Below are 27,748 nucleotides of genomic sequence, written 5' to 3' on the forward strand. Positions count from 1 at the left end.
TCCACTGATGCATGGAACTTTCAAAGCATAACACTGAATGATAAAAGGCAGCCTGTCTGTTGCTGCAGTGCATAGACTGTCTGCAACCAAAAGAAGAGGGGAAGATAACTGAGAAATGTATAATTTTGTGGCTAATGCTGTGAGAAATAGTATTTGTTAAAAACTTATTTTAATCATTGTGTAAAGGTGATTAAAAATAATAATAATAATTTTTTGAGACACAAGCACATTGAAATGTATAAAGGTTACAGAGTGGAATAGCCTTGGCAGGATACTTTTCAGATTCTTTATTGGAACAATGTTCTCAACTGAAATATGTTTTCAGCAGTTCCGCTGATCTTTTTCTTATTCTCCTCATTGTCTTATTTTCCCAATCTCCTCCTGGAGCTTGCACACACAAAATTACATGAAAGTACAGCAAGTCCATGTGCTCTTGTCCTTCAGAAAATCTCTCAGAGAACAGCTGAACACAAAGCTCCTGCAACTCCTTCCAAAGCAATGGGGCTGAGGCACTCTCCCACCCCAAAAGTGAGGACTCTGAGGTCTCTCAGTGAGTGGGCGTAAGGAGAGTTGAGCAAGAATGGTTTGTAACAACGAAGCAAGGGTGCACATTTGAAGAAGTTCACTTGAATTTTGAAGTCTGTATAGTTTTGGAAAGAGCGATTGGCTTGCTCCTTGGACTAGTCACCTGCCTCTCGGGACGAATGCAGTCCTGGTGCCTCTGGTGTGGAGCTGAGTGCTGCCTGTGCCCAGGTGCAGGCCTCGTTGCATGCCCAGGGCCCTGCGGAGGGACAACGATGTGCATCTCTGCTGCTCGTGGGGCTGCTGGCCCTCGCCATCTGCCTGACAGCAGTATATGCTCTCCAGAGCAGCACGCGGCACAGCAGGACCTACTGCCGTGCCACTGCTGACTGTTCACATTCAGACATCTGTTACTTGGGAGCCAGGAATCGGGTAGCCTTGCTTGCACAATCTACAGCCTCAGCACACTGCTGGTGTCCCTCGGAGCTGGTAGGAGAACTCAGGAAGTGTGATGTTCACTCCCAATTTGTTTATTGAGTCTAGATCAACAAATTGTGCACGGTTATCTCCCGTTCTCCCTTACATATACCCTTCAACTGATGGAAAGAACAGAAAGAGGCAACTTTTTTTTTTTTGAGCTCTTCTCTTCATAATGTTTTATTAAAAAAGGGGGTAGAGGAATTGCTGTTCTACGTATGATTTTTTTTTTCTTTTCCCCAGGACTTTTATCCTCTTTATTCAGGTTGTCTTCAGACTCGAGCAGCCACTTCTTTTTAATAACATGAAGCTTAGTTTTTCTTCCTTCCTTCCTCAACAATTATTAGAGTTATGTTTTCCAGTGTGAGCAGAGTCTGCTGTAATTACAGGACTCATGGATTAGCATTTTGCCATATTCCCTATGCTTCTTATGCAGTCTTTCCTAGTCTTGAGTAAACATTGTGGGCTTGCGACCCGAATTAATGTGATACTCAAAGATGAGTTCATAATGATGGGTGGTAGGAAAGGACAAAGACAATGCATTTAAGACATCTCCTGGGTCAGCAGTGCACTTATGCTAGATGAGAATATAACCAAGTTTGTTCATGAAGATTTCAGCAGGGAGCAGCAATGGGGTGTGTTTCTTCTTCAGGGGGCTGAACGTGGTGGGTTTGAGTGAGTGTTTCTTTGGAGATGCTGAGCCCAGCCTCTCTCTGTAACATTTCTCAATCTGGGCTCCTCCAACTAGTAGTTTCTGGAAAGCTAGGCCACGGGCTTATGAGACGGAACCTGGACAAGAACACCAGGGAGGAGTAACAGTCATTGGTAAGGAAATGAGAGGTTTCAGGTGATGTTTCAAGGATGCTGCTGGGTAAGCATACGAGGAGGACACCAGGCTAGCAGCCAGCAAGATAACTTTGGCCAAACAAGAAGGGGAAGTACAAAAGGGTAGATGAGCTGGGGTGAGAGAGAAGAAAAAGCAGAGAATGGTGCTGGTACTCAAAGAGAAGTCAGTCTCATTGAACTAAGAGAAAGTTTTTAAATAAAAGTGCTGCAATACAATGTCTGTCAACCTACAACAAGCCTAAAGGTTTTGGACACAGTGCTTGCAATTGAGAGCTGTTGTGCGTGATGAGTGGCAAATGGTTTGTGGTTCTGCTGATTCTCTGCTCTTTCAAAAAACATTGTTGAAAAAGTAATAGTCCAGCAAGAAAACAGATTTTTGTTGCTTTTCTGTTATCCTTTTCTTTAGAAACACACAATACTATTTCATCAGTTACTACTGTTTGTGATCTAGTGATACTGATAGATTTTGCAAGTCTGCTTTACTATAGGTAGCTGTAGTGGCAGATCATCCTAACTGTATTTTTCTTAAGTTAAAATCAGTGTGTTGCAATTAAAATTTTGTGCTGGGTAATATCAAAGAAATCTGATTGATAATTGCTAGGTGGTGATGTCATCAGAAACTTAGGAGTTGTAATATGGCCTTAACCATATATGTAATCTTAGCATAAAATCAGGTGTTACTTAAAGTGACCATCTTGACCTAAATTGAAGAAGAGGATTTTAATCGTATTTATTGGTGACATCCAGGTTTGCTGCTTTAACTTTAGCCAGTGTTATTTTTCCATTATCAGTACAAAGTGAAAACTTTTAACATAACCATTGGAGGCATGGTTTTTATGGAGTCTATTGTCCCTTGAATTTCTTTAAAACTATCACCTACTCCCAAATGATGAGAGTTCAAAATCTTCTGTTTAACTAAAAATGTCTGCATAATATTTTAGCAGCTTGTTAACAGGCCTTCAGACAGGTACTAATTACACCCCAATTTACAATACATCAGTTTAGCACTATTGATCTGTTTAAAAGAAAGAAAAAAAAAAGGAAGAAAGAAAGAAAGAAAACTGAGCAAAATCCAGTCTTGTTGCTGAAGGAATGATGTATTGATTCTATCTGACAATGCTTTGTCTACAGATCAATGTAGATGTGCAGGACAGACCACAAGAATGAGAAAGGGTCACCAAAGGTCAGTAAAAGAACAGGGTGTCTGAGATTATTGGAGACAATGAAATGAACATATCATAAAGTAGACCTGATTGGTGTTTGTAGAAGGAATCTACCAGTAAGAGGTTTTATCATGTGAGAGAGGAATAATATATTCTAATTTATAATTAGCTTCAAGTGCTATTCATTTAACAGAGTTAAGGACAATTCAGTGTCTGTTCAGCTGTTGCTGACTGCACGGAGCCTTACAAAACTGAAATAGCAAACTGCTTACAGCTCTACGAGTTTGTGAAAAATGACAGGTACGCTTCTGAGAGTTAGTTTTTGTCCAACATAATAGACCATTTTAAAATTCAAGTATTCAGAAATTCTTAATCCCTTAAAAACTACAGGCCCTTGCTTGGTTGTAATTGCTGGTTCTGCAACGCACAGAGATTGTAGTTTTATTACATTTCAGTTTTCCACATTTAAAAAATAAGTAGGTGTGTGGTGGTTTAATTTGACAACAACACTTAAGTGTCTTGTACCACAGTGTGTTATTCATTCATATATTTCTTGTGTCCTTGATGTCCTCTGAGACCAAGGGCTTTATATTTTAAATAAGGAGGACCACTACTATAACATGATTAATCCCTTGCAGCTTTCATGCCTTCTAAATCCTTCCTCATTCTGCTTTAGAAATCTAACTTTTACGATGAGAGGGATGTCTGCTCTACACAAGTATTATAATTTAGGGCTTAATCCCCAAAATTAATGTTTAATCTGCACTGCAGCCTTGTTTAAAGAGCTTCTGAATAGGTGTCATTCAAAAAAAAATTGCTTCCAGAGCTTTCTAATCCACGTTTTTACATCAATGCTATGATTTCCTTATGTTTTACCATATTTTGTAGCTAAGTGTCTAACACTGGGTGATAAAAGGTTGAGGATACATGTTCTTCCAATATAATCACAGAGGAACAGTTTGCCACACTGCTACTTTACCCTCACCTCTAAGGAGTCAGATCTAGCACAGTTTAGAATTAGAGATGCGTAGTCACTGGATCTCTTCAAAGCAATTATGCTGTTTTGGTTCACAGTGGCTTTGCAGTAAGGGAAACAATATCTGCACCTTTTATCTCAATTCCCCCTTTTTTGTCTTCTGGGACAAGATAGTTCTTATGGAAGATATGGTACGCTAGCATTTAGTACAATTGGTTTTAAGAATAAAATTGGTTATAAAATGAATTATTAACATTAGAATACCGTTAGGGACTTCAGGTCTTTAAGATGGTCAGATGCAATCTGTCAAGACAATGCAAAGGGAATGTTTAAGTTTTAAGGGAAAATGTTTTCTGGCATGGTGCTAGCAACAAACAGTGACAATCTATTTGAATTAGAAACGACTTAATGTAACACACATATTATGGCAAAAGTTGCTGTTCCTAGAATGTATCCTACCTCTGCCTTAAAGAAATAGGGATGGAAACAAAAGCTGAGTTTTCAAAGAGCTGTTAGTTCTGATTTGTGGCTTTCAGCCTACTCATATTTGGAAAATCAGTTTTCATTCATTTAAAATCCTGCAGAAGTTTTAAAGAGGGAGGTAAAGACACTGAAATCACTTCTTTGCCAAGGAACTGGTGGTCAGTTTTGAAGTTCACTGCCTATGCAAAGTCAGGCAATGTGCCTATTCTTTGTTTTATTGATGTACTCTATTTGTCTTTGGAATAAACAGGGAATTTCAATTTTTTTTTGGCATGATTTTTTGCCATTTGTATGCACGGTGTTTATCACAATTTGTCTGAGCATATAAGGTAGACCAGAAATATCCATTCATCTCTTTTAAGAACATTACCTTATTAACCATGTTGGAAGTATCCCAAATAATGCATTCATTAGAAGTACACGCTGTCTGAAATGATCATTTCAAAACCTGTCTCCCCAGGGGGTTGGATTTATACATACTGAGTTAAATGATTAATGAAACTATGGCACATTAAGTGTTCAGTATTTCAAGTTACTGCAAAGTGTTCATCAATGTTAAGTTGATTTTGATTTAAAACATCACAGTCAAAATTTCAGTTTTCATTTGTAATTTCCTATTGCATTTTGTTGCAGTCATGAACTATGATATTAACTAAATTTCATCTTGCAAGGTGATGACCCTCCTAAAAATCACTGCCTTTCTTAGGAGTTGATGGTTTTACTCATTTCACAGGAAGACTTGGTATCTTTCAGGTTTGAATCCACTAACAGCAAGAACGAATTGACTAAATAGCACAATAGGAATTGCATTTTTGGATATCGTTTTTGCTTTAGGACTGAAGAAATCTGACCTGTCCTTTATAAAATAACAGAGATTTATTTAAAATACTAAGTGTATTTCTTCCTGCGAGATAAAAGCAATTATTATGGAGTTTTGGCCTTTCAAGAATCACAGCACGTTTTCACAAGATAAAGAAGGAACTGTCACTGGGAATGTGCACTGAGGGTTGCTAGCAGATAAGTATGGGATGAACACGGTCTGGTGATGCTCTAATACCACATGGAGCCTCCTGCCTCAGGGCACTGATATTCCTGCAGGGCTTGGAGACCTGTACTGAAATGAAGGTTTCTGAGAGTTTTTGAGAACCCAACTTCAAAATACCAAATTCACCTAAGCATTTGTTAAAACAAATGCACCTAAACATTTTTAAAAGTTGGAACTTAAACAGCATAGGAACAGTTAATGCCAAATCATGTTCTGCTGAAACTGTGGGGGTAAATGCTGGTGAGCAAATTCCCAAGCTCCCGTTTTGTCTTGATGAAATGTATTGACTGATATTTATTACCAAAAAAAAAAAAAAAAGACCAATATTCTTTTGGCATTTCTGTGGCTATTGGGCTATTGCACTCACACCCTCAGAGAATGTTCTCACGTAGTCAAGTGGTTTGGGTAGAAAAAGACATTCAGAAGCATGATCCCCATACATTCATTACATGTAAATGAAGAAGAATACCTTACACTATTTACAGCTGACTGAGAACCATTTACTTTAATAATGACAAATTAGTCAAATCTTGTAAATCATTAACAACCAATTAACATTGTTTCTAGAGTTTCAGCAGTATGGGCTGTTCTTACCACTGGAACTGCCAAGGAACTTTATCCACCTCCCAGAGCAGCTGATGGTTAGACAGCAGCATGTGATGTAGGGCTTTGATATGGCAAAGGTGTCTTGAGAGAGTGAGTCACAAACTGGCCTTTTCACCTGCTGCCAAGATCCTATGTGGCTGTCGGTGCCTTCGCTCTCAAATGAGGTCTGTTGGTACGTAGAAAGCCATGCAGCTTTAATGGAGGCAGTACACAATCAGTGCAAAGTATTTGTCTGGTGTGGTGTATTCCCAGACAGGGAGAACAGCTCTACTTTGTACTTCATTTTGCACCAGTTAAAATGCATCTGTGGCAGACATGCTACTAGTGTAGCATGACCTGGACTGTATTATATCTTTCATTAGAAAAAAATGTAGCATCATTAAATAATAATAATAATTTGAAGTTGGATACCAAAAAGACACTCCTACATCTCCTTTAGTTTGAATGAGTTTAAAAAGAGATAGTCAACAGTGTAAAAGATTCAGACATTTGTATAGATGTGTAAGTATAGATTTACTTGCTTACTTCTAGACTTCTGTTCTCTAAATTCTGGGTTTATATAAATCAATAGATCTAAAAACTAAGCCATATTTTTCAGGAAGTTACCTTCAAAAAAAAGCTACCTCTCCAAGTTAATTACTGAGTCATGAGTAAAATGAACATTTGATGTAACATTCATTTGTTTAAAGTTGTAACCTCTTTTCTTTTTTCATTTTTCAAAGGAAAACTCTTTAAGAATAGCAGTACATATAGGTGAATCTTTTCCAAATCATGCTTTCCAAGATAAAATTGAAATGGTTTTATTTTCTGGAAACCAAGTGGCAGCTAAGCTTATGTCTACATGGAAAGTTCCTATACACTGTGACTTGTATTAAAATGTTTGTTTTGGTACATTTTTTTTTAATTAGGTTGCCCTTCCTATGAGAGAATCCCACTACAGCGTTAAGCAAATGTTGTCAGTCTTTGCATAATTTTTAACTTCTGCCACAGTCCTGGGATTCAAAACCCTACAATGCAAATTAAATTAGGAATGCCTCTCCACGGAGGAGATACGTAACCTTTCCTGAGTGTTAGTGAGGCAAACACGCAACATTGTTCTCTGCTTTATCTTATCAGGGTAGTCTAATCCAGCCCAGGTCTATGGAGTCAAGCCTCTATTGTGCTGAACAACCACCTCAGAACAATTTCTCCGAAGAAAATAAATGGGTTTCTTGTCAAGGCCATTGTAACAGAAGAGCTGGGGGCATTGATACTGAAGGGGTCATTTTTTTCCTGTTGTACGCTAATTTGAGGGTGACATGTTGTAAATGCTGCAGTTTCATAAGTTGCATGAGACATCACTTTGTCTTTTCCCTTCCAGATATTTTCTAAATGTGTCATCATCAGTCATGTATAAAGCATATAATCTTTTATCATCACTATTCACATTCTGACACTGTGGTGATTTAGTCTTAATACCATCCCTATTACTCTGTAAATGAAAATCCCATATTGTATTAGACACATGATATCTTGTTTTCCTGCCTAATCATTTTCACTGTTTTTCTTCCCTATCATCTAGCACCGCTTCTTTCTGGATGTTAAGGCTTGTTAGTAAGCTGTTTCACAGAGTAATTTAAGATGTTAATTTAACTGAAATTATGTCAGTGAATGTACTAAGGGGGGAAAAATTAAAAAAAAAAAAAAAAAAAAAAAGAGGTAGGTCAGTGGTCTTCCCATAGAGCTGTGACTGGTAACTATTCTCTAGAGAAGTCATTGAAAACGAGTGATGGAATTGGACAGCTTTTATAGAGCCAGATCCTCAGGGTATTACTCAGGCAAACTAACTATTGAAATATCAGGCCTCAAGGCTGAAGTCTTCTGTGTGTATGTAACTTTATGCACCGTGAGTATTGCTATTGACTTCAGTGGGATTACTGACAATGATTATAGTTAAATGTGCATAAATCTTTGGGGCATACAGGTCTTTAGACTTTTCCCTGTTTATGACTGAGAACTTCAAGGTTTATTTTGTAGAAGCTGAGGAAAAAGAAGCTCGTTTATCCTCTTTGTCTGAGGGTCCTGGACAAAGCGGGAACATAGTGATTTCTGTTTCCATTTTCAGCAATTTTTCAAACAGTGAAAAGAATATTTATTTTGCAAATGTAACTGTGACAGTTAATATGTAATTTTAGCCTTCACATGAAATATAGGTGTTTCTTAATAGCATTAACCTACATTTCAGAAGATTAAAAAAAATAATGCCATGTAGTTATTGAATTTGGCTTTAAAACTGTACATGTACACACAGGTCTATATTCACACATTCACACACACGCACAATATATAATTACCTTGGAGAGATGGGAGGTTTTTTAATATATTGATTTTTACCTTTTCCCACATTTACTAAATGAACTAAGTAAATAGAAGTAAAATATCGTTTACCGATTATTGTGTGTTGTTTTAAAACTTTGGATGAAATAAGGTCAGTGCCATTTTTAGGCAGAAGAGTTTTTTGAGAATGCAAGTATGAATTGCTGTAGAAGTCATTTTGTCTAAATACTAAAGGTGACTTTTAACTGAAAAACTATAAAGTACTTTGCTTCAATACTAAAGATAGCTTTTAATTGAAAAGTATAAGTGAACCTACAAAGCAAGGTTAACACTTAGTGCTATAATTTTATACGTGCACTTTGGCAGTCACAGTGGCTTTGATTCAACCTTGACTTCCTACAAGATCATAAAAAGGCACAGAATAATTTGTTATAAAAGAAATTAGGAGTAGAGTACAAATATGAGTTGCATAACAAATTCTGAAGATGAAATGGTAGTGTAGCAATTTATGTCAGTGCCATAATTCTCAGAAAATGTTACAAAGAATAGTCTACCATTCTGCCCTCCTCTTCCCTACTGCAGCTCTGTAATGGTATTTAGACCTTTATAGCTAGATTAAAAAAATGTTTAAGGAAACAAAGTGTCCTGTACCCTTCTATAGGGTGTTGAATTCCTAATCACACTAAATGTGTTGAATTGGGCTCTTCTCCCAAGCACCGTGATAAGACAAGGGGAAATGGCCTGAAGTTGTGCCAGGGAAGGTTTAGGTTGGATATGAGGAGAAATTTAATTACTGAAAAGGCTGTGTGGCATTGGAATAGGCTTCCCAAGGAAGTCGTTGAGTCAGCATCCCTGGAGGTCTTCATGAAATGTGTAGATTTGGAACTTAGTAGCATGGTTTAGTGGTGGACTTCAGTACTAAGTTAAAGGTTGGACCAGATGATCTTAGAGGTCTTTTCTGACCTGAATGATCCTATGCATAACAATGCCTGCTTCTTGTCAGTGGCAGTGGTAAGCATTTGGGAGTTTCATCTTCACCTTCAGAGGAGCCCCACTGAACTTGCCTTCTGTTAAATCTGCACGCCAAACAGCTTTGGTCTGGTTGCTTGCATCCAGTCCTGCTTTCTGCCTGCGTGCAGCCGCTGAAGTCCCGGGAAGCCTTTAGTGAGCAGAACTAAGAGCCAGCTTCTGTGAACATGGCAGAAGGTACTGCTCCAATTATTGACTGACCAATTCTGCAGTCCGAAATAGGTAACATCTGCACAATCAGGGCACTTTTTGAATAACTATATGGAGGATGCCACCCAAAGAGTGTAGCATCTCCGTAAGTTACAGAGTGACTGAGTGGAACAGAGAGTTACCAGATCTTACCCAAACCCAAAGGCATTGTCTTGCTTGGAGGTATGGCATGATTCATCAAGTTGGTAAAATTAACTTGGTGTTAAAATAGAATTGAAGGATTTGAACTGAAAGATGCCATAGCCTTTCTTTCTGAAGGACCAGAAAGAGATCGCTGAATTATTTGCTAATTGAAAGAAAAAATTGTATTGATTTTTGTGTGTGTGTGTGTCCCTGACAAATGTTAATAACATTGTACTTAGGTCACTAACTACTTTGCAGTACCATTTAGTGCTAAGGAATCACTTAGGGAGATAAAAAGAAAAAAAAAAAGTGGGTGTTAAAGCCAAAAAAAGAAAAAAATGTTAGGTGGTGACACACACCTGGCAAGCTGCATGTTTCCAGGGCTTGTGCTTTCTCTACTAAGGATTGTCAGGGAGGAAGTCGTATATACTGGCTGACAGTAATAACCTACAGGGAAGCCAAATTTATCTCTTGCATGCACTGTGTGTGCTCATATTATTTTTATGACTTTTATTCTTAAATCTTGTGAAAAGTGTAGGTTATGGCCTAGAAATTTAACCGCATTTCACATTTCTTGGGGAAAAAAAATACAAAAAAACTCTTAAGAATACATGCTGTATGCAAAATATAATGTGGTTCCATAACAGTGGGATATATTATTTATGAATACACCTGAGAATTTGGCCCTAATATGTTATTTTAGTTTTTGCTTTTAAAAAGCTTTAATTTGGGGATTAATTGCAGTAAAGGCTTCCATTTGTAGAACGGAAGCTTTTCTTTTTGTGGTTTTGTATGGAAAGTCATATACATGTTTATGTGCATATGTGAGTTTTAGTTGTTGTTTGTTGGAAACAGAAGTGGTTGTTGGTAACAAATTAATCTCTGGGACAGAGTTGTGATGGTTGTAAAGTTGTGGCAGATTCACTCTTGTAATCTGAGTGATATTGCAACAATGAAGTGCTTCCAGAAAATAATGCACGAGCAGCACTGTGCTGGTAAACAACAGTGACTCGTTAATTTTGAGGAAATTTAGGAGGATATAAACAGGGAAAAGAACGAAGACAGATCCTGCTGCATGACTGCAGCAGACTTTTTATACAGGGAAAAAATCTATTCCCATATGTCCCAAAATAGACATTAAAACCAATGTACCTCTTCTTTGACATCTGTTAGAACAAAATGAATCCATTTGAAATCTCCCAAACACTCTCATAGTGACAAAGTGTAGTAAATGAACCAAAATGGTTTGGGGAAATGAGAATGTGTAAACAAGCCAGTCAGATGTCATTTACTTTCTTGGATCACTTTGGTATTTTTTTCAGGTCTGGATATATTAAGTCTTGTGCACAAAGCTGTATTTACTGCACTGACCATAGATTTTCCACTGTAAAGGACAAGCCTTTTAAATCATGGCTGTTTTGCAGCCCTTTCTCTTAGTTTGTTTGATTTGTAATAGGCAGAGCACCCATTTAACAAAAACAATACGTAAGGTTCTTTACTGTTGTCAGTAGTGACCAGGCTATTAGTGGGGTCATTTCAATGTATGCTTTAAAAATATTTGTTGTTCTCTGTTAGCACACACCTGGTCACTGCCTGTACATCAAGAACCTGTCACATGGTTGTTTTTTTTTTTTTCTTTCAATGCTTGGTAATGACTTCTGTATCTTTTTTTTTTTTTTAATACACTTTTTCTCTGCAGTGTAGTTGAAGGTGCCAGAAAAAAATCCAAATAAGATATTGTTTGGTAGTGCTAGCTATTTGCAATAATTGAGGACCTTCCTTTATATTTAGAGCATTAATTTCTTACGTGATAGTGCTCCCATTTGTTTTGAGAGAGAAGTGGGGATACAGATTTACTCAGTGGTAGATCTACTTTTGTCTCTTTGCAGCACATTCTTGCCCATATTGTGGTTTATATTTTGGAGGACATTGGCCAGAAATTAAGTCAGGTTTCATGACATTTACAAACTAGTTTATATCTAAAATGATTAAAACTACCATTCAGCAGAACCTGTGGCTGGCCTGTTGTTCAGTGTCATTAGCTCAGAGCAGAGTTCAAAGGTCAAACAGTAGTCTAATCCTAAATTAAGTGAAGAAAAGTGATGCGCCAAAGTATTTGAACGTTTCATTCCTAATCCCTTCCTTGTCATAGATTAACACAACATAAACTAGAGTGCATTACAGGAGGATATGACCAGTATTTATACACATAATTCTTCCCCAAGATTGTATCTACTTGTTTTTAAGGAAAGTTTCTTCGTATTGGTGATTTCACATCAGATACCAATGTTTTAAGCATATTTTGAGCTTTTCTGATAGTACATCATTTTTTAATTGCACAGATTCTTCTGGGAAGCTCTAAATGTTCTTTTTCATTTCTTCTGGAGGGAGAGCTGGTGCTTTTTTAACAATAGGATGCAGGAAATGTCTTCCAAATCCAGTTCTGTCTGATATAACTTCCCTCTGCATTATCCACTCCTAGCAACAGCTACTTTTGTTTCCTGTAGTGTCATTAGGAATGAATTGTATGAGTATTCAAACTTAAAAATTTAAAAAACAAGCAAACAAATCCACAGAAGCAATATCTTATATTTAAAAATTGTTACATTTCCCTTCAACTAAATTTTTTCCCACCATTTACGTTTAAAGCTTTTTTTAGTCTAACCTGTGACCCAGAAGAGTCCAAGATCAGAAACAAAGGCTGTAACAGTAAAGGATAAAATTGGCACACAGATTCCTCAGTAAGGAATGTTTCAGGCACATCTTTTCTTACGCATTCTGAACTTCAAGTTTAACTTAGGATTGGATAGAACCATGATCATGTTAAGTTGCATTTTACTCTGGTTATTTCTGTTGAAGTCATGGTACTGCTTGCAAGGAAAGTGTCCCTGAATGTGCTTGAAAGCTGTGGGTTCTGACTGTTTTGTACGTTTAAAGTATGGAGAGGAAGCCAGAGGAATCAGCAGAATGGGAAGATGGGCTCAGGCTCTGGGGATGGATCTGCCACTCACGTGCTGCATGACCCTCCTCAGGTGAAGTTATCTATCTGTAAGCCTATCTTTCCTATAGAGAAAAGCGGTAAGTGAATTCAGAGAAGAGATGTGAAAAGTTCTAAATGCTTGAACTTCACTCTGGAAGGGACACTGACAATAGTAATGATATTGGCATTAATGTAACTTGGTAATTGTATTAGCTGGTAGCAATCGTAACCACTTTTAATAATCCCTATCCAAAAAATAGACTGCATTTTCATGTGATCAGTTTACTTTGGAATATTGCTTAAGGGTAAATGGAACAATCTAATAGGAAACGTTGAATCCTATGAGTGATTTCCTTTGCACAGAACTATACTAATTTTCACAGAAACTAAGTGAACAGAATACTGTTCAGATAGTCTTCTGTGGTTTCAGGAGAAATATAACAATTCAGCGTTCTGACCATATTAAAAATCTTGAAACTTGGTAACTGTGGGGTTTAAAATAGTTCCAAATGTAATTCTTGGCCTTTTGTTTTCGTTTGTTTCTTTTTTTTTTTTTTAATGGTACTCAAAAGCACAACATTTTTGCCAAAAGAATACTTGATTCTAAAGCAGGGGACACTGGGGAGCTGAGAGATAACAGATCCTGATAAAATCAAACCCTTATGGGTGTTGTAATATTCAATGAGAACTGAGGACAGTGACAGATTTTATGCTCTTACTAATACATGTTTTAGAAGGACAGATTTCATAAGGAATATGCATACATGATAATTACTAAAATATATATTATAAGAAAAATAGAATAGGAAGTTTGTCTAAGTAGGTTCAGGGTATCATTTGTAAATGGATTTATAAATGGTATTTTTACTGTCCAGTTGGGAATTGCACTTTTTACAATTTAGGTTTGGAATGGGATAGTGGGTATTTTCGCCTGGCAAAGGTACATTGAAAACCATAAAATATGTATACATATTTTTTAAACTTCTATTTAATGGTAGGCTGTATCTTTTATTAAAATTATGGTTTAATCACATATCTATCACAGCTAAGTGAGAAGCCCAGCAAAACTAACTTGCCTGTAGGTATTGACTCCAACCGCTGTATAATTATTTGTTGTATTAGATTTCAAACTTACACCATATGATTCCAACTATCTACTACAGTATCCATGTGCTTAGCTTGCAACATTTCAATTACTTTATATAAAGTTATTGCTGTGGGGAAAAAATGGTGCATATTTGTAGTCTGTTGACTAGCTAGACTCAGGCAAGAAAAGTAAGATTTGTAATCTTACTTTTTTTTCTTACAAGATTTTGTAAGAAAAGTAAGATCTAGTAATCTAGACATCTCTTTTAGTATTAAAAGCATGCATTCAGGTTCCTTGAGACAATGGCAACAGTAAGTTGAATTAAAGATGCTTTAGTTTGCTTTCTTTGATGTCTTCACTCTTGTATTGAAAATGATTTTAAGAGAATAGGATTGAGACCCACATTCTGAATCAATAAATCTATTCTCCTGCTATTCTGGACATGACATTATATCATTTCTTTCACAAAGTTATTGAGTGGGCTTCATCTGAAAATCTGTTTTATTCCTCCACTATGCTTGTTAGAAAGTAATTTCAGGGTCTGATGGCTCTAGTAGTTAGGGGCTTTCTAGCACAAACTTATTTGAGACCAACCTATGACTTTTTTTGCTAATACTGGTCCTAGTTTAAGTAATTTTTTTTCATCCCTATTTGTTTTTACAGGCACAGTCATAGATTTTGTGTTATAACAAACTCAGCATTCCAAATTACGTCTTGAAGTAGGCCACCTTATGTTACAAACAGCTATCATTATTTTAAATCCCAGAGACAAGTGTCCATGAACTTCCTGTGGTCATTACATTTATGAAGAATTTTTAAAAGAAACATAGGATATTCCTGTTCCTTTTCACTCAAAGAAAGCCCTGATGCAGAGCACAGCGTTGCTGCAAGGGGCTGTGCAGAACTCAGCTGGAATCTGATTCTGCTCCTGGAAAACTTCCATTAGCGTCAGCATGGCAGTATCAAGCCTCCTGTTATTAGATAAGCCTGTAATGATAAGAGAAGCCAATATTTTGGCTAGGTACTGTGGCTCACGCAGTGATAGGAGCAAGGGCGGCAACAAATATGTGCCTAGTGTGGTGGCCCTGCATTTAACGCAGAAGGGACAAACTCATAGAAACAGGTGGTGATGTATACATTTTGTACATTTATAGCTGTTACAGAGGGTCAGAAAGCTGTTAGAGGAGAAAATGGAGAGAAGTACCATGAGATTGAGACATACAAAAGACTTAAGTGCCACTCAATTGCCTTAAGGCATCCCCATTAAACATAATTACCATACTTACTAAGCACCAATCATAGCTATTAAGTATCATCGGTTTTAAATTAGTTCCCTGGGAGACATCCTGTTTAAGCGGATTTCCCAGTTAAGCACAGGAAACTTTTGGGTTTTTTTTAACTCTCCCCTCCCCTCCCCTCCCCTCCCCTCCCCTCCCCTCTCCTTAGCAGTTCCATAACTATTCAAACAAAAGGATTACTGATGTGTTTGTTAGGTACTAAGGTAAAAGAAATATACAGATGGGTTTATGCTTCCAAAGGAAATATCGGAAGAAAAAGGATTCCTGATGTGTTTGTTAGGTACTAAGGTAAAAGAAATATACAGATGGGTTTATGCTTCCAAAGGAAATATCGGAAGAATCGATTCCTCCTGTTTTCAGTAAGGGCACTGTTGAGTTAGTCTCATTTTAAACACTCTGTGTCATGTCAGTATCTACCAAGAGTACTTATTTCTCTGGAGTGTCTGTGGATTATTACCACATATATTCTCCTACGAGTTTGTCAAGCACTGTTATTCTGTTTTTGTCTGTCCTCAAGTCAGTGCTTCCAACAGAGAATCAGAGAAAAACCGAGGCCAGAAGAGACCTTTTGAGTCCTCTAGTCCAGCTCCTGCTCAAAGCAGCTCTAAAGAGGTCAAATTGCTCAGGGATGTGTCTGTCTGAATCTCAACTCCTCCAAGGATAGAGATCGCACAGGGCAGCTTGTGCCTCACCACCCTCATCGACAGAATGTTCTCCATACAGCTTATTGTAACTTCCCACCTTCCACCTTGTGCTCATTGCCTTTTGTTCTATTGCCTCCAAGGAGAGTCTGGCTTTGTCTTCTCTGCATCCTCCAGTCAGACAGCTGTGGCCAGCAATAAGGCCTCTCCTGAGCCTTCTCTTAACTTCTCCAGGCTTCAGCAGCCCAGTTCCTTCAGCCTCTCCTGCTACCTTTCGTGTCTGGCACTTCACCATTCTGGTGGCCTTCACTGGACTCACTCCTGTACCTCCATGTCCATGCCCCGGCAGTGCCAAGCAGCGGGGAGGCTTCACTCCCCTGACATGCCACCCACGCTCTCGCTGATGCTGCGCAGGATGTGACTGCAGCGCCTGGCACCGCGGTGCGAGGCTGCTCTCTCGGCTGCCACCACTGAACCTGGGTACATGTATTAAGCTCACAGCACAGGGCTGAAAGGAAAAGAGATTTGTTCACTATGATGCTGATTAAATGGCTACCCTATGCCTATATTTTATTAGTTTCTTCACACTTTAGAATGCAAGAGGCACAATATCACCTGCTGACAATCAGTGTCAGCTATTACAGTAACTAAACCTTTGCCTTCCGTGGTCAGGGTGAGGATGATTCTTAACCTTTGACCATAACCTTTTAATTCTAGCAAAGGAAGGCATATAGTCTCCACTTAGTATCATTTAGTATCGGGGCAGTGTTTCTGATAATCTAAGCTCAAGCAACCACATATTAAATAAATTATTACAGTTGGGAGACCAGAAAAAGTTTTCATTCTCTTACTCAAACTGCAAATATTTTAACAAAGCATACTTTGCAATGTACCTTGAAATTGAAAATAACAGAAACAGAAAAACCGTAGATGCTTCTTATCCCTCGTTGTCTTATGTATGCTCTGATTTTCATAAAATTAATCTTTTTTTTTTTTTTTTCTTATGCAAAGACTACTATAACTGCTCTGTCTTGTTTCTTTTCTGGTCAGTGTGTTCTGAAACCATTAAGATTTCACTTTCTTGGATTTGCAGTTACTATAGATTTTTTTTTCCAATTGAAGAAAATTGCACTGGTTTCAATACTTTCAATATTTTCGTTAAGCTTTCTGATAGTTTGGGGGCGGTTCTTCAACATCATGCTAGAAAGACTGCTTTTCAATGATAGCTGCTACACTGATAGATCTTCTTGTGCCTTACAGCAGCACAAAATGTGGAGTGGCTTGTCTGTTCAAGTGCTATTGTCTAGCTAGCAGTTTGCTGCAATTCTAGATTTCCCTTTTCAGCTCTTCTTTGTGGATGCGTGATAGATAGTTTTAACAGCAAATCTCAAAGGAGTTCTTTAAATTAAAGAGCTTATCTTCAGTGGAAACTATTTTATATACCATTTTTTTTACCCCTATAGTAATGAAAATGAAGCAAAACCAGTATCTTTTTTGTGCCTGCTATGCTGCATACGTTGCTGATTTAGATATGCATGAAACCCTTATCTGTTTAGTGCATGTATTACTTTCCTAAATATTAGGTGGAAGTTGACTAGTATGACTCATTAAAGTTATTAGAAGATAACTACTTTCTAATTATGATGTGATTATAGTTTCTGAATGATTCACCATATATATGTGCCAGCACTCCTAGTTTAAATTCAGGAATGGATTTCAGGTGCAAACTACAATTAGGATATTAAGGTGAGAGTTGAGAAAATAAAGGGCTGAGTTTCACAACTTGGAAGTAGACAACCTTTCTGAAATGCTGCCTTGCCCTGGAATAGCTGGGGTATGTCCTGTCAGGCCTCTTCAGCATCTTCTGGCAACCAGTGTTGTCCTTAGAACAGAATGCAAGATACCATAGCTATTGGAATATTGTTAGTGGAACAATATGGGGACAGTAGTCCTTAACTCAAGGCTGAAAAGGTAAATTAAAAAGTAACCAGAAGATAAAAGAAAGCCCAATGAAGCATGTGTAAATGACAGGCAGTCATGAGGTCTCTAGAAGAAAGCCCTGCCTCTCAAATCATCTACTGAGTGGCATGACAAAATTTAAAAAACATTTTATGATAGGCTTTTAAAGTATGCATATAGTTTTGGAGTGAAAGATAAAATGCTGTCCTAGGGTACAAATCAGGAAAAAGAGACAATACTAAGACTAGAAACAAGGAATTATTTTTCATCACAGTGATGAGATTTAAAATGATTTGCCTTGAGTTTCATGCTAATTCCAGCGATGTTTAATGTATATATTAAAGTGTTTCCAAATATTTTTTGAGTCTTTATGAATTTTTCAGAGTAGACACAGATGTATACATGGTAAATTTAGGTTTATCAATATAGACCAATGAATATGCTCAAAAAGGCATGATTTAAGATCCTGTAAATAAAGTCTCTGCAATAGTAGAAAATGTACTACTTAAAACGAAAAAAAAAATGAATGGTGATCTAGCAGTCATATTAGCAAGATAATGCCTTTAATTGTAGGTAGAGTAATTATTGTGGATAAGAGGGCTACTCTCTGGCCTAGGAGTTGTAGAGATGTACATAAGATATCCCTTTTATCCAAGATAAAATAATTCACAGGTAGTTTGCCCTTTCTACAAACACAGTCTTGCTATTTTAAAAGAGTCAGTCTAACATGTGGGCTGTGCCCTTGCTTAGCTACCAGACTTACCTATTCTTCGTTCAGCCCTCACCTTCCTCACTTCTGATTGCGCTCTGTTTCTGTATTGTCTTGCTCTTCTGTTGTCTAAATCAGGGTGGAATAGAGCAGCTGTTGAAGTGGACAGTTGAACACTGCCTAGCAGAGTGTTTCTTGCCCCGATTGTGTGTCGCCAGATCCAGCCTGCTCTTCCAAGTCAGAAGGTGAAGTGTTGAACTGAAAGGAGCATGGCACTGGTTGCCACAGTGCTTCCACCCTGCCTCAGATCTACAGGGGAAGCTGAACACTGAGAAAAAGGGAGGTAGTGGGAGCGAAAATAGAAGTTGGAGAGTCCATCTTTATTTAATAGCTGACTCTCTCAAGTTTCTTTTGAGAGGTTGACAGGTCTGAATAGAAGAGGCCTGTAGAAGCCTCAGTGTATCGGGAGTTGGAACACGAGGGTAGGGAGCACCTTTTATACAGCACGGAGAACACTGCAGCACCTCAAATCCCTGCAGGGTGGCAGTTGGCAAAGAACAAATTCTTAGTTTTCCTGTGCATATATTCAGTCAATAAGTAATGCTTTGGTTCCTTGCATTTATTTTTCTGTCCCTAAGGTTCTTATGTAATGGAGATTACATATTTTTTTTCCATGAACTACAGAACTTTGCTTTGCATACAGCCTCACACAAAGAACTCTGCTCTCAGAGTGGTGCTCAGGATGCAGCAGAACAGAGCATGTGCGCAGAGCTCCTGGGCTCGACTCTCCTTTTCATGTGTATCGGTCCTCTGATTTAAGTACCATAATACTGTATTTCACTTTAGTAACAGAAAAAATCAGTCCCTTTTCAATAAATAATGTGTTGTTCATCTACTGTACATTACTTTCATTAGCTGGGTGACCCTTGCCAGTGATAAACATCAACATATGCAACAGTATATGTTTGCTTGGTTGAACACAGATAGGTTTCAGTCAGCACTGCTGTTCGTTCTTGCAAAATGAGCACAGAAGTATATAAATCCAATATACTTTCTGATATTTGTATGTGCAAAGAAAAGCTTCTCTATACTTAGAGCATTTATTTTACAACTTTATAATTATTAGGAAAAAATAGTAATTACACTCCTGTTTCCTTGGCCATGAGGAAGCACCCCCAGTTAAAAGGAGTGCTTTAGAGCATAACAGATGTTTTATCTCTTGGCCTCTGACTTCAAAGGAAAACAGTTATCTGGGAGGCGGAAAAAAAAAAGGCAGTAATCAATTGTGCTGTCATATTTTCTGAGCATGGCAATTGCTGACTCAGCTGCTTAATCCAGAGTGGTTGAGATTACCTGTTTGGGCAGGCTTGAAATCTTTCAAGTAATGGCAAGATGCTTGGAATTAAATTCTAAAATTAATTATTTTTATTTTTTATTTTTTTATAGGTCTTTTTTTTTTTTAATATAAACTCCCTACTACTGTGTATGACTTCTCGAAAGTATGAGTTTTATGCCTCTCACATTGAATCATTGAATTTCAGAATACTGGCTTATCATACAAAAAGCTGTTTCTTTCCAGCAGAGACTTTAATTAAACTGGTCATAACAGTTAGATCAAAAATTGTAAATGTTGATATAAAACATAGCTGAGGGTTTGTTTTGCTTTTTTCCTCTCTTTATTTCAAGTTTAAGCATCCTATCACCTCTTTCCTACCCCAGAAATCTACAACAGCTTTTTATCCTTTCACTTACTCTAATTTATCTTTTCCTAGGATATTTCATCAAGAGCAATATGGATATTATGGTGTTTCAATGCTTATAATAAGAAAGAACATAATTCTTAGTATATGAGCCAGTCTGTAGTCTGTGGTCAAAAACCCTTGTGAAATAAGACTAAGACCCAAAATAGCAAGGGCATAGTCCTGAAATCCAGCAGCCCTTTATGGCATTTTTTTTCATGGCAGATTCAGGTTATTGGTTCCTAAATACTTAGTTAAAAGAAAGTCTATTACTTTCATATTTTTCTCCTAAAAGAAAACAAACTATGTTAATGTTGTTTACTCAATTCTGTATTTCTTTAAAGTGACTGGCAAGAATATACCATTAACAAACTATCTACAGAGTCATTCATTCAATTGAAACAGTTAAAAAGTAGCAACAAAAAATATTAATTTCAAGCTCCATTGGTAACCAGGAAAATAGCATTTTCTAAATCATACAGAAGAAATGGTATGAAAATATTTCCTTCCAATTCTTTTTAAGACATTAACAACAACAACAAAATAATACTAAGATGATGTGTTGAGCTACTCAAAAATATTCTGGAAAAACACACATGCTGATATTTAGTTTTTGTGTGACAACATCACCCCAGAGCTGCAAATGCTTCCTCTCACACTGAGTTTAGACATGAATTTAGACAGAAACAGGATTCCCTACTTTCACATAGTCACCTGCTCAGTTTGCCAGCCTTTCCAGAGAAGGTTGAAGAATGTACCCAGTTGAGGAGCACAGGATACAAGGGGAGAAGTCTATCTTTGTCTCTTGCTTCTCTCCTCTCCCCCTTTTCTCTCCGTTTTCCTTCCCCTTTCTTAGCTACTTCTTTGTGGTACCTTCATACAGCATCCACTTTCAGCCTTTGGGAATGTAGCAAAAGAACCAGGTAAGCCTAAACCCGCGTAATTACTCTGTGGCTGCCTCTTCTTCAGCACGTCCACCCTTCTGCATCAGAGATACCGTAGTGCTGCAAGAGCGCAGCTGCAGTTCAGTCTCCTGGGGAAAACCCATGGATTTGCTACAGGGCAGCAGCTGCTGGTCTAGGAAGCAAGGAGATGGTAGGGTTGGAGGCTGGGGCCCCCTTTTCTGGAATTTGGGGTGTACTAATTTTCTGGAGGGAAGAAGAGCTGTAGGGTTGGAGTGTAATTCAGGTTGGAGCAAGGAGTTATGTCATTGTGCATGCATGCAAAGGGGGGCAGTGGGAAGGTAGGGCATGTGTGAGCACTGTGCTACTGGAGGAATACCTTTAAGAGCGGGGTCACCTGAATGAATAGAGAATTGCAGAATTTAAGTAATGAATAGGTATTAATCCTTGGGAAAAGTACCACTGCCAGCACACAGGAAAGGAAGGAGAAGAATTCCCCGTTTGCATAGTGAACAATGAATTCTCACACATTTTGAGCCTCTATTTTCATTTAAACATGTAGCTAGGTGTCTAATTTCTGGAGGGAAGTTTAGGAAAATATAAAGAAACCATTCTTTGCACCTGATTTAGACTGAGTCTTGCTTCGGTACTCTGTATGAGGGAGGCAGCTGGAAAGCACTGGCTGTGTTGCTTTAGGAAGAGCTCCACTTGTGTAGGTGACTTCTGTGGGCCCGTTAGGCAAGCACTTTGCTTTCCCTCTCGCATTACCATGTGGGATCAGTGCACCCAACCTAGTCCCAGCACCTGCTCAGTTCTTCCAAGCTCTTGTTTGAAGATTGCTGAATGGGTAGGTGTACTGTCAAGATTACTTCTGTGTCTATAAAGAGGTGCACTGGAGAAATTATCTATATATTATGGTTTGAAGAATAGCAGTACTTTTTTCATGACTTACTATTTAATATGGAGGCAGTAACATTTTGGGAGAAGAGTAGGTTGTGTCACAATCTGGTCAATGTAAGCATTGGCCATCACTTCAGGTCACCATAAAACCGGAATGTTAATCATGCAAGTTGTTAACATTGCTGGTGGGATGTGTTCTGTGCATTTGGTATTGCAACTTAATGATGTGTCTATATGGATTTTTAAACAATTAGTCTCAGTCCAGCTGTGCTCTTTGGGTATGTGTGCACAACAGAGGCTTTAGTTTATGGTAGCAATGTGATGCAGACTATCCCAGGACTCCTGGCATATGCTACAGAGTTGCTTCTGAGTAGTTAAACTCAGTCTGTTCATCTTGACTGTATACTTGACTTGGCCAGCTAGATTAAGCTAGTGTAAATACATCAGGAAGTATTATGCTTAGTTCTTAATGCATTTTGGTAGATAGGTTCTATAACTGCAGCTGGTATATGATTGATTCTTTTGTTTGTTTGTGCTGTGCTTTATTCTTTTTATATTTGAATTCCAGGCAGGAGGCAGAAGTACACGTCTTTGGAATTAAATTTGAAAAGCACTACTAACAGATGTTGATAATTGTACAGTGCTTTTCACACTGACAGAGGAAAGGGTGAACACAGCTGGTTGAAATGTATTTATTGAAAATAAAATGCTGTGAAAAGTTCTGCTTATTTTAATATGGTGATTAGGCTGAAACAATGCTCAAGCATTTGAACAACAGAAAAAAAATTGAAAGATTGGGTGTCAATTGTAAAATAATGTTTTAGAGTTCAGAAATAATCTAAATTGACTGCAAATCACAGTGCTTTATTTTTGGAACCTCACTGCTTTTATCTTTCCTGACTTTTTCACCCCTCTATCTCCATTTAGATGGTTATTTCCCAAACTATTTGGAGCACAGATAAGACCTTAATAATTCTCCCAAATGTATATACCTTTATATCTGATATGAAATTAAATGCTCTTTCAGTATCAGTATTCAAATTTGAATGGATCATGGTGGCACATCTCAGCCATCTTTATCCTTTGGAAATTAGTTTTGTGTTTGCTGTTTTTAATTCCCTTTCAGTGTTATTTCAGCTTTGAATCCATTAATATATGTATTGAACACCTGTCCTGTTTCAGATCCCTGAGGTACCCAGCTCTGAACTTCTCTCCACTTGGAGAAGGAGTCATTAATTACCACTCTTTGTTTCCTAACACTTAGCTAATTTTTAATCCACAACAAGAATTTACCTTCTACCCTATGGTTATTTATTTTCCTTAATAGTTTATTGTCAAGGATCTTCCTTGGTTAGACAAAAGCATGTGATAAGTTATATCTACCAAATCTTCCCCCATTCTCCCTGTTTCATTAACGCTGTCTGACAATTCAAGTAAGGCAGAGGCAGCGTTTTCCATCCAGGGAGGTTCAACTTTATCAGTGTGTATTAGAGAAGTGCTTCATTGTTCTGTTCTTAGTCGTGTGCTGCCAGCTACAATAGAGGCATTTTGCCCACAGTGTCTTTACCTTTTCATTTTTTAGAGTAAATATTATAGTCTTTTTTGTTTGTTCATATATATATACACTAATATTGGTGACAGCATCTCACTTGCCTTTTAACTTAAATGAATTCTTCAGCACTCATAATTCATTACTTTTTTACAGTAGGGCAGTCAAGTTGAAATCACAGCTAATTTTCCCAATTTTTCTTGAAAAGACTTTTTAAGTGTTGCTTTTCAAAATGTTTCAATTATTAAAAGTATCTTAGGAATACCTGTGGGATACAAATATGCCCATCACTTTTAATAGTGAAAATCAAGGTAAAGTCATTTTTCTTCTCTGGTCAAGACGTGCTCTCTGATTAGCCGCAGGGCGTTATGCAGAGGCCGCGAGCCCTCCTCCTGCCCACGGGTCTGTCACCACATAAGCAGGGTCGCTGTAGGCACAGGAGGGCCAGGAAGTCGGGCTTTATCACAGCGGGAAGGGCAGGGGACATGGAGCCCAGCTGCTCTGCTGCTCTTCTCAGGCCTACCGGCCGCTTCCTTCCACATGGTAGCTGCACAGGCCTCTGCCCACGTGGTCTTTGTTTTCCCATGAAGCTTCAACTTATGCAGTAACCTTTTCACACTAACCACCACATTTCCTGTTGCAGTGTGTATTAGCTTCATGTCTCCTGTTCTAGACTTTCAAGTAGTATTTCTGCATGCCTTCAAACAGAGAATTCAAACTACTTCATTTTAGTGGGGTGTGAAGCCACACTCACATATTTCTCCTTTCTTTCTCGGGTCAGTCAGACTTGTTCAGAGTTTGTGAAGTGCTTCAGAGTCTTGAAGTACTAAGACATTGCAGAAATTCAGTTCAGTTTACAATTACTAATAAATTAGTCAAAAATATGAAGAGAGTTATGATGTTCTGGTATCTTACTGAAGTTATTGGAGAAACGCTGACAGAAAGAAGATCTTAAAAGCTGCTTTCCTCTGTAACCCTCACTGTATGTTTCTGTTGTGAAGTGTTCAGTCACAGATAAAATTAAAAGCCCACATTTCTAGGTGAATAACTTAAGTTATTGACCAGTCTTTGAACTATCTCTCTGTTGTGCCAGCAATTCCCAAACTGTGAATTTAGGAGACTCCATAGCTGGCTACAGGCTTTATCTTCATTTTTCACCTCCCTTCCATCTGGGGAAAAACGCTTTCTAATTACTTCTTGTTTCCCAGATCACTCGTGGCCTTTGCTGACATGCTGGGTGGAGATTACGCTCTCCTATTAGCCCTTTTAAGGTCCGAGGAATGCCAGCCATGCCATGTGTGAGCAATCCGCAGGCACCATTAGCACTGCTCTAGTAGCTCTTGATAATGCTCCCTATGAAGTCAATTAAAGACGTCAGGGGGTGGGCTGGGCTGCTGCTGTCTACTAACACCTCTCATTAGGGGGTGGAGGATGGGGGGGCTTGAACAGGTGATTTTTAGTATTTTAAATAAGAAATGGCAAAAATACCCATAGTTGCCATCCCCTTTGTTTGGCCTTGCCTTCCCTTATTCTCAAACAAATCTGACAGATCTACTATTTTACAAAGTCTGAATGAAGCAATAACTCAAATTCTCAGCAAAAGGAAATCTAAACAGACTGTAAAGACAATAGAAATCAGGTTAGTGCTTCATATGTGAAAGGAAGTCTTCGGCAGTCATTTTTCAGTGCATAGTCTGGATGTGGACAGCCCCTCTCGTCGTCATTTGGATCGAGCTGAGGACACTCACTTTTATAGAAATGTTTAGTACTGTGCAGCTTGGGAAACTTGAGATGTTATAAATATTCATGTGTGTAAAGTTATTTAAAGAGTTAAGTAGAAATTGGTGTATTTGTCCTTGTGTTTATATATAAAGGTTCTAAAGGTTCTGAAGCAGTATATTGCTAGAGAGTGCACCAGTGAAGCTGGTGCATGGCCTTGAGTTTGCGTGTATTCAGTAGTGATGCTAAATACCACTGGCAGTTAACTCCTAATAAATAATAGGCAGTAATTTTGTTACAAGTTTAAAAATAATCCAAAGTGGTTAGTTTAAGTTTGTCAGGCCCTTTCGGTTCATATCAGCACATCACTTGTGTTAAAAGCTCCCATTCTGTCCTACTGGTGATCATTTCCATTCTCACTGTGGTTTCTCTCCCCACAACAGCAGGGGGATGCAGTGAACAAAATGATTCAGGCAGCAAGTATATATTTGCAAGCACTATTTCTCTATGTTTCTCTTTCTAAATTACCATATCGATGCTGACTTAAAATGGTATCGGTTTTGTTTGCTTTTGTTTGTTCATAGAATTAACCTAATAGAGTTTTTGCTTTTAAGTTTTGGAGGTGCACAGCCATGATTCTGCAAATCTTGCTCTAACATCAGTTGTGCTTACATATTTTTGCTAAATATTGTATTTAATAGACTAGTTGTCCCTCCCATATACAGCAATTGAAAACTGAGACGCTGGTACCTTTTCTTACTCTTTTTACAGCCTTTGTTGCTGGTTGTTCAATTTACACAGTGCTTATGTAGGGAAAAACTAGTCACTATAGTATGTAATTACTTCGCTTTTTCCTCAGTGTGCCATCTATCTTCTATTGCATATTTATGGTATCTCATTTAATTTTACTTAGTTGATGCAAGGAAATAAAATGGAGAGGGTTTTCAACATTAATACTTATTATACAAGTTATTTATTTCCAACCATCTCAAAGAGTGTTTGAGAGAAATGGCTTAACTTATCTGCTAGTGTGTGCAATAAAGATAAAATGGGAGATTGTTTACTTGGCTAAAAAAGACACATTATTTGTTTTCTTTTGAAATAGCTGAGTATGTGACATGTAAATGATTGTAGTAACAGCAATGTGCATCTCCAGCAGAAGGGATTGGTTTGTTAAAGGAGTATCAAAAGCAAATTTAAAAACAAACAAACAACCTGAATTACTGTTCTAAATAACATTTTTCAGCCTACACACTGCTGTATCACTGAGTAACTGTCCTGGGATTTTTTTTAATAAATTTTGTTATGAGGTGCATTATTGAGTTGTCACTTGGACCACTGTGGGAGGAACTATATGAAGTAAATAGAAGAGATTGTAAAAATCTTTGAAACTGATTTATTTAAATAATAAAAAACGCGAGCAAAAGAATTCTGATTTAGTCCCCATTTACATCTGGGAACTGAGATCAGTTAACTGTCTGCCCACACCCCCACCCCCACCCCACCCCCCCGAAGAAATCTATGGTAAGCCTGATAACTTTATTTCATTTTGTACCAGCCTGGTGCCATGGGAATGCTGTCTTATTACATACAAGTGTATTTTTTCACTTGTTCAGTAGAGACAACGATTGTTGATTCACTCAACAGCTGCTGAAAATGTTAAATTTGGTTTTTGTTTGACTTTTTTCTTTAGATTGTTTTTGTTTTAGTCTATTGTTATCTTCTAATGGTGTAGGGCGCAGCACTTTTTTCTGTTGTTCCACTTATACTGACATGTCTAACCTGCTGCATCCAGTTTTAATTGTCTCTGCCTTGCTTCAAACAGCGAGTTTGAAAAATCCATGTTGGATGTGTTGTGGTATATGTATGTTTTTTTTTTTTTTTGTAGAAGTAGAAATAATAATATTTGAAGCCATAGAAAAGAACAGTAACTGATACTAAATTAACACTTCATGGAATCTTAAATGATATCACGTTAGACAGATCCTTGAATGACTCAAGGCTTCAGAGCTTTATTTTTCCCATCTAAGAGTCCAAGCTGCATATCCTGGCAATGTACGGCAGTTTTTCTAGTAACCCTTCTTCTGCAGTTAAAGTCATTGTGTCTCAGTTAGCAAAACGTTTTCCTTAGTAGATGTCATATAGCAAATAATGGACACTAAATATGCCTAGTGCTGAGGTTACTGAGGAGATGTAGCTTCTATCTCTAGCATTGGACTGTTTTGTTAATATATGTTTATTTGCTACCGTAAGGAGATACATTGAAAGCAAGCCTGGACCTCTGAATTTCACAGAGTATTTCTCAAAACCATCAGAGCAATTTTTTCCAATAGAAATTGTTGAAATAAGAGTCATTGGGCTTGTATGTTAAGTATAAATCTATTAATCACATATCTAACCATAACATTCACTGTTACAGTGCAAACACTTCCTGCTCCTGCTTGCATATATTTGGCCAGCAGTGCATTA

The 27,748-nt window shown here is 37.8% G+C and overlaps 1 protein-coding gene across 20 annotated transcripts in view; it reads left to right on the forward strand.

The window, feature by feature from the left end:
* The window catches only part of ROBO2 (roundabout guidance receptor 2), a 349,600-nt gene that overhangs the window by 146,824 nt on the left and 175,028 nt on the right, over positions 1 to 27,748 (forward strand). For 17 of the 20 annotated variants that reach the window (XM_083820993.1, XM_083821009.1, XM_083821014.1 and 14 more), the window contains exon 1: positions 12,294 to 12,874. The exons of 2 other annotated variants lie outside the window; for them this stretch is intronic. In XM_083820993.1, the coding sequence (XP_083677119.1) occupies positions 12,772 to 12,874 (103 nt within the window). In that variant the 5' untranslated portion in view covers positions 12,294 to 12,771. Of the gene's footprint in view, positions 1 to 1,847; positions 3,309 to 12,293; positions 12,875 to 27,748 lie in introns of those variants that run through there. One more of the 20 variants, XM_083821010.1, reaches the window with a different exon arrangement.

The sequence above is a fragment of the Anser anser genome (genome assembly GCF_964211835.1).
Source record: "Anser anser genome assembly, chromosome: 1".
Taxonomy (NCBI): domain Eukaryota; kingdom Metazoa; phylum Chordata; class Aves; order Anseriformes; family Anatidae; genus Anser; species Anser anser.